Raw genomic sequence first — 7519 nt, 5'->3', positions numbered from 1 at the left:
TGGGCAATATAAATATAATTGGCTTAACTTTACTCAAAAACAGCAGTCTCAATTAGGTCAACTTTACACGGTCTGTTTAAAAGCTAATTAGTGGAATTAAATGGCTGATTATGGCTCTCAAAAGACAAAATCGTCAATACTGCACATTATATGTGGCTGTGTAAAAGCGTTGGTTTCTTAAGTAGGACATGGGGTTCAGCGTCACCTCTGGTTGGCCAATCCAACGCAGTCTCGTCTCTAAAGTGGAGAAAGTGTCGACTTGTCTTTTCACTTCTGAAGCAAATCAAACATGACGACATCTCCAGTGTTGGCTCTCTATCTCACGTGTCTGTTCTGGGGGGAAATGGGTGAGTTATTATTTCATTAAATAATGTACTCACTCCTCATACAAATAATTATCATGTTTTAACAACGCTGAACTCTGCCACACTTATTTAAATCTACATTTTCGTCGTCTGTTTATTTTTCACTCCAGCTCAGACGACCGATCTGAATTTCTCCTCATCCTTTCAACAAGAGAGTCATTTTGTGTCGGGCAAACCGGGGGAGGAATTGACGTTAGAGTGTTTCTTTGAAGGCATTATCACTGCAAGGCTTTACTGGTATAAGCAAAGGCTGGGAGAAAACCCCCAAATTATCTCTACCGTCTATACGTATGATCAAAAGACAAGTTTTCACGGTCAATTCAAGAACATTTCACGCTATACATTGGATACTGAAAATGGTAACAATCACCTGACAATCGCAGACTTGCAAATTTCAGACTCAGCTACCTACTTCTGCATGAGTTGCTATCTATACGTAGTGGACATTTCGGTGAGCATTACTGTCAGTGTCTGGGGTTCAGGTGTGAGCGTCCCAGTGTTGGTCCACCAGTCAGCGTCTGAGACCATCCAGCCAGGAGGCTCTGTGACTCTGAGCTGTACAGTTCACACTGGGACCTGTGATGGGGAACACAGTGTCTACTGGTTCAAGGTGTTAAGGGGTGAGCAAGGCAGGAACCCAAAAGCAGCACAAGGAGTCTTTCTTTCCAAATAAAAAGGTTTCTTTTAATTGTTCACTGAGTAGAACCACAGTCTGGCAACAGGTGAGAAACAAACAATCCAACAACATAAAGGGGTATGAGGGCAGTTTAAGTAGCCAGCGTCCTAATTGATGATCAGTCACAGCTGCTCTGGCAATCACCGCCCAGGGGAGGGAGGAGACAGCCACACCTTCTTGGTGAGCCCTAGACAGACAGGGTAAACACACAGGAGACAGAAGGACAGGGAAACAGAGGAAACACAGGGAAACACTGTCTTGTCGACAACATGACAGTACCCCCTCCTCAACGGGAGCCTCCAGGCGACTCTCTGGGCTTGACAGAGTGAGTCTTGCGAAAATCTCGAATTAACTCCGCATCCAAGATACGGGAGCAGGGTTCCCAGGACCTCTCCTCTGGGCGTATCCTCCCAATCAACCAAATACTGAAAGCCCCGGCCTCGTCGTCTGACATCAAGTAGTCGTTTGACTGTATATGCTGGATGGTTGTCAATGACCCGGGCGGGAGGAGGGGGATTGGTTGGAGGGACCAAAGGACTGGTGAGGACCGGTTTCAGTCGGGAGACATGAAAGGATGGGTGAACCCGGAGAGCCTTGGGAAGGATGAGTCTGACAGTGGAGGGGTTAATGATGCTCTCAATCACAAATGGTCCAATGAAGCGTGGTGCCAATTTTTTTCGAGTCAACCTTCAATGGAATGTCTCTTGAAGACAACCAAACTTTCTGACCTGGAGCGTAGTCTGGTGCCTGGGTTCGGTGACGATCAGCAGTCCTCCTGTTTCTCTCGGTCGTCTTTAACAGCGCTGCCCTGGTGTCTCTCCAAATCTTGCGACAGCGTCGAAGATGATGTTGCACCGATGGGACAGCCAACTCCTCCTCCTGTGCCGGGAACAGTGGAGGCTGATAGCCTAATGAAACTTCAAATGGAGAAACACCTGTGGCAGAGGAGGCGAGTGAGTTGTGTGCATATTCAATCCAATTTAGGTGAGCATTCCAGGAAGTAGGATTAGAAGCGGCAACACAGCGCAAGTCGGACTCCAGATCTTGATTTGCTCTCTCAGTCTGTCCATTGGTCTGTGGATGGTAACCAGACGACAGACTGACAGTTGCTCCCAGAGCGTGGCAGAATGCTTTCCAAACTTGAGAGATGAACTGAGGGCCACGGTCTGAGACGATGTCTAATGGAATACCATGAAGGCGGAAGACATGGTTTGTCAAGAGGACTGCTGTTTCATGAGCTGAAGGGAGCTTGGGAAGACCAACGAAGTGGGCGGCCTTAGAGAACCGGTCTACAATGGTAAGTATCGTGGTCATACCATCAGAAACAGGGAGACCGGTGACAAAGTCCACGCCGATGTGAGACCAAGGACGGCCAGGCGTTGGCAGGCGGAGCAACCCTATAGGTGGTTGATGAGAGGCCTTGCCCGAGCACAAACAGAGCAGGCAAGGACGTATTCTTAGTGTTGCTACCCATGGAGGGCCACCAGAAGTGTCGTCTGAGGAGGGACAACGTCCACTAATCCCTGGGTGACAAGCGAATCGAGTTATGTCCCCACTGCAGAACCTGAGAGGGGCAGCCTCAGGAACAAACAACTGATTTGCAGGTCCTGTGCCGGATCTGTTCCTCCTTTGCGCCTCACGGACCGCTGACTCCACCTCCCAGGTTAGAGCTCCCACAACCAATGATGCAGGCAGAATGGTGTCGGGCCCACTCGGGTCTCCTCAAAGGCAAACTGGCGAGACAGGGCATCGGGCTTGATGTTCTTTGAACCAGGGCGGTAAGTGATGGTAAAGTTGAAGCGGCCAAAAATAATGCCCACTGGCCTGGCGGGAATTCAGCCGTCTAGCTGACTGGATGTAGGCCAGATTCTTGTGGTCTGTCCATACGATGAAAGGGGGTCTCCGATCCCTCCAGCCAGTGTCTCCACTCCTCCAGAGCCAACTTCACCGCCAATAGCTCGTTACCCACATCATAGTTGCTCTCTGCTGGAGACAAGCGTTGAGAAAGAAAGCACATGGGTGCAATTTCTGGCCAGGTCCGAGTGTTGGGAGAACAGCCCCACCCCAATGTCCGACGCATCAACCTCAACGACAAACTGCCGCCAGAGTCGGGTTGCACCAGAATTGGTGCAGAAGTGAAGCAGTCCTTTAATAAGGCAAAAGCTTGAGCCGCCTCAGCAGACCACCGGAAAGGAACAGCAGGAGAGGTGTGTCTTGTCAAGGGGCATAATCCTACTGTAATCCCGGATAAACCGATGGTAAGTTGGCAAACCCAAGAAACCGTTGTAACATCTTCCTGGAGGAGGGTTCCACTCTGCCACCGCTTTGGTCTTCTCTGGGTCGGTCCTCACCTGCCCACTCGATGATGTAGCCGAGAATCCAACAGAGTTGACATGAAACTTGCATTTCTCTGCCTTCACGAACAACTTGTTCTCCAACAGTCTCTGTAGTACTTGGCGGATATGATGTTGATGTTCTGAGCGGTCCGAAATAATCAAAATGTCATCAAGATACACAAAGACAAAGCGGTTCAAAAAAATCTCAAAACGTCATTAACCAGTGCTTGAAAAACTGCAGGTGCATTTGTTAGTCCGAAGGCATTACCAGGTATTCAAGTGGCCCAGTGGTGTATTGAAGGCAGTCTTCCACTGCCACCCTTACGAATTCGCACCAAATGGTATGCATTCCTTAGGTCCAGTTTGCTGAAGATGGTGGCTCCCTGTAAGGGTTCGAAGGCAGAACTGATTAATGGCAGAGGGTACTTGTTCTTAACAGTGATGTTTAAGCCACGGAAGTCTATACAAGGCGAGAGACTTGTCCTTCTTGCTGACAAAGAAAAATCCTGCCCTAAAGCGGAGGAGGATGGTCTGATAATGCCAGCAGCCAGTGAGTCATTAATGTATGTCTCCATTGTCTCTCTCTCTGGTCGTGACAAGTTGTACAAGCGACTTGAGGGAAACGTGGTACCCGGTAGCAACTCGATAGCACAGTCGTAAGGCGATGGGTGGCAGAGAGAGTGCCCTCTCCTTGCTGAATACCTCACCGAGGTCATGATACTCCCGTGAGCACAAGCGACAGGTCCAGAACAGCAGATCTTGGGGAGGCAACGCTGACCTCTATTGGGGGCAACGCGGACTGCAGGCAGGATGAATGACAGAAACTACTCCATTCAATGATCCTACTTGTTGTCCAGTCAATGTGGGGGTTGTGTTGCTTCAGCCATGGATGTCCGAGAACTAGAGGTGTCTTAGGAGCAGAAAAAACAAAAAACTGAATTAACTCACGGTGGTTACCAGACAAAATGAGGGACAGGGGCTCAGTGCGGTGAGTGACCAAAGCTAGAGACTTGCCGTCTAATGCACAAACTCTGACTGGAGGATCCAGAGGTTCCGTTGTGATGCCCGCCTGGGAAACTACCTCTGTGTCCAGAAAACTCTGCTCAGCACCAGAGTCAATCAAAGCTAATAAGGGGAGAGTGAGCTGTTTAAGACAGAGTCTGGCTGGGACTTGAGTTCTGGATCTGAATTTGCAGGGTTCTTCTAATGTGCTCGCCAGGACCCCCACGGCTACTGGTGAGCCCTGTCTTTAGGCGGAGCGGACACCAGCAAGAAAATGTCCAATCCTACCACAATAGATGCACTCACCCGCTCTGATCCTTCTCTGGGCGTTCAGATTGAGAGATTGAAGCTCGGCCAACCTGCATGGGCTCCTCAGGCTGCATCGAGGAACAGGGTTTGGGTCATGGGTGTTAGAGAAACCGGAGGAAGGTCTCACGAAAATGGGGTGGCATGGGCGCTCCCAGAAGAGTGGGCCGGGTGGTTCCTCTCCGGCGTCTCTCGAATACGATTATCTAACTTTATCGCCAGATTGATCACCATGTCTAGGGAGTCGGCCACATCATGAACCGCGAGTTCATCCTTGAGTCGCTCAGACAAACCGTGCAGAAAAACTCCTCGTAGAGCCTTGTCGCCCCATCCGGACCCCGCTGCCACAATGCGGAACTCCACAGAGTAATCTGCAACACTCCTTTGGTTCTGTCTTAAATTAAGCAGACGTTTAGAAGTATCTTCAGCACAAACAGGATGATCAAAAACTTGTTTTAGTTCACTCATGAAACGGTCAAAGCAATACCCACTGATTCCTCCATCTCCCAACACAGACTCAGCCCAGTCTAATGCTCTTCCTCTTAGTAGTCCAGTAACATAAGATCTTAGCTCATCGGACGTGAAAGTGAGCGGTTGGCGAGAAAACACTAGTGAGCACTGGGTAGGAATCCTCTGCACCTCCCAGATCTCCAGCATAAGGTTCAGGAGGTGGCACAGGTGATTCCTTGATTACCTGAGGCGGAGCAGGGGATGGAGCTGATTGACTGCTGACAGTGTCCAAAAATCCTTGAATCTCCGACAATTGGGTCTTGATGGTTCTGCTGTCATCCAAAAGCTCTTGTATTGCCTCCTGGTGTCGTCCTAATAAATTTCCATGGCCAGCAACTGCCCTTTGAAAATCTTCCTTGTCAGCTGGGTCCATTCTTTTGGTTGGATTGTTCTGTTAAGGGGTGAGCAAGGCAGGAACCCAAAAGCAGCACAAGGAGTCTTTCTTTCCAAATAAAAAGGTTTCTTTAATTGTTCACTGAGCAGAACCACAGTCTGGCAACAGGAGAGAAACAAACGATCCAACAACATAAAGGGGTATGAGGGCAGTTTAAGTAGCCAGCGTCCTAATTGATGATCAGTCACAGCTGCTCTGGCAATCACCGACCAGGGGAGGGAGGAGACAGCCACACCTTCTTGGTGAGCCCTAGACAGACAGGGTAAACACACAGGAGACAGAAGGACAGGTAAACAGAGGAAACACAGGGAAACACTGTCTTGTCTTGACGACAACATGACACAAGGACTCTGAAGAGTCTCATCCAGGACTCATTTACACCCACGGAGGCCGGAATGATCAGTGTGAGAGGAAAGCCAGCACACAGAAGACACACACCTGTGTCTACAACCTGCCGATGAAGAGCCTGAATCGGTCTGACGCTGGGACCTACTACTGCGCTGTTGCCTCGTGTGGACACATGCTGTTTGGAGACGGGACCAAGCTGGACTTTGAGGGTGAGTGACTTTTTATTGCCGGGGTTGTTGTCTCATTGCTGTTACATGTTTCTGGTGTCTGGTTCTCTGCAGAGGAAGTCCACTCTCTTGTCTTGGTGTATTTCTTGAGTGGAGCGTTGATGTTCACCAGCATCCTGAGTGTCTTACTGGCTGTCTCAGTGTGCATGATGAACAAGGGGAGCAGCTGCCCGAGCTCAGGTAACTCTCTCTGTTTGTATCTGGCAGCTTTCTGTCACTGAATTTGGCTTTTTAATAACATACTTTTTCTTTTTTGCAACCAGAGTTTAACACAAGATGTCCAGCTCCCTCCGCAGAAAACGAGATGGTGAATAAAAAACTTTTATTTATTGGAAAAAGCATTGTTTACTGGATGTTGTTAATCTAATAATGATTATATGATCTCTTACCAGGGTCAACAACACAAAGAAATCCTCTATTATGCGGCTTTAGGTGTCCACCTGCAGAACGGGTCAAGAAGACCGAAGGATCCGACCTGGAGTGAATGTGTGTACTACAGCGTGAAGCAGTAGAACTGGACGTACTACATTTGTACTTTTGAGCCTGACAGGGATTTCTCTTTTAAAGTGTAATGTAGATTTATATCTCAGTTGGGAATAAGCGGATTGTATATCTGCTTTTTGAGCCAATATTACATGTTTCTATGCTTCGCTAATGTGCATATTCAGGATACTCATTGGTGGTCTGTGTGGTCTGAAGCAGGTTATCTTCAAACCATGTATCTATATTATCTCTACAAATAAATGTGTTTTCATGACTGAATCAGTATATTTCAAAGTTTAGATTTACCGACTGTTTTAAAGTCACTCAAACGCTTCTAGCTTCTTACTAGCATTGCCTGATAATCAATAAACTGATATGGTCTGTCATTAATAAATATACATGTCAGAATAATCCAGTACGGTGGTTGCCAGTTATTTTCTCATCTAGAGATGGTTCTCTCTATACGTTATGGATATGAATGCTGTTCTATACATAATTATGAAATAAAAATATATTTTCCATTTTGTCTTTGAATCTGGTCCCATAGAGCACTTGCACTTTTTTTCTCTAAACAGGGTTGCACATATATGTATTCCTCCTCGCCATCTGGATTCCTCCTCCTTTTCCCCCTCCACATTTCACTCTGCTTTCTGGATATATTTACATACGTAAATGCGTGTCCTGTGTTAGATCCGAGAGATACGCCCCTTTCCCGGGACGATCTGATCAACCAGAGCAATGTGTCCGGACCTCCGGAGATGTTTGTAGATGACTTGAAGCTGGCGGTCGAGGAAACTCTCCTGGCCTGGCTCACTGCCGTCCCTCCTGACGTCCACTCACAACTCCACTCTTGGCCGAATGCAGCCGTCAGT

General features: G+C 48.1%; 1 protein-coding gene across 2 annotated transcripts; it reads left to right on the top strand.

Annotated features, from left to right (window-relative positions):
* The first annotated feature begins 219 nt into the window (after positions 1-219).
* LOC130211649 (uncharacterized) lies at positions 220-7057 on the top strand. 2 transcript variants are annotated; one of them, XM_056442534.1, is made up of 6 exons: positions 220-347; positions 476-975; positions 5936-6146; positions 6219-6344; positions 6428-6471; positions 6597-7057. In XM_056442534.1, the coding sequence occupies exons 1-6, from the start codon at positions 290-292 to the stop codon at positions 6666-6668; spliced, it is 1011 nt and encodes a 336-aa protein (XP_056298509.1). In that variant the 5' UTR covers positions 220-289; the 3' UTR covers positions 6669-7057. The 2 variants fall into 2 exon arrangements, with proteins under 2 accessions (XP_056298509.1, XP_056298508.1); XM_056442533.1 differs by having other exon boundaries at positions 6557-7057.
* The last annotated feature ends 462 nt before the right edge of the window (positions 7058-7519 follow it).

The sequence above is a fragment of the Pseudoliparis swirei genome, chromosome 21 (assembly GCF_029220125.1).
Source record: "Pseudoliparis swirei isolate HS2019 ecotype Mariana Trench chromosome 21, NWPU_hadal_v1, whole genome shotgun sequence".
Lineage (NCBI taxonomy): Eukaryota > Metazoa > Chordata > Actinopteri > Perciformes > Liparidae > Pseudoliparis > Pseudoliparis swirei.
This window is presented reverse-complemented; position numbering and strand designations above follow the sequence as displayed.

What these genes read in the sequence shown, in the direction of transcription:
- LOC130211649 (XM_056442533.1), top strand. Translation starts at nt 290, where the DNA reads ATGACGACATCTCCAGTGTTGGCTCTCTATCTCACGTGTCTGTTCTGG. An exon ending in ACAGTGTCTACTGGTTCAAG is followed by an intron (nt 976 to 5,935) that starts GTGTTAAGGGGT and finishes ACATGACACAAG; the next exon opens with GACTCTGAAGAGTCTCATCC. An exon ending in GACCAAGCTGGACTTTGAGG is followed by an intron (nt 6,147 to 6,218) that starts GTGAGTGACTTT and finishes GGTTCTCTGCAG; the next exon opens with AGGAAGTCCACTCTCTTGTC.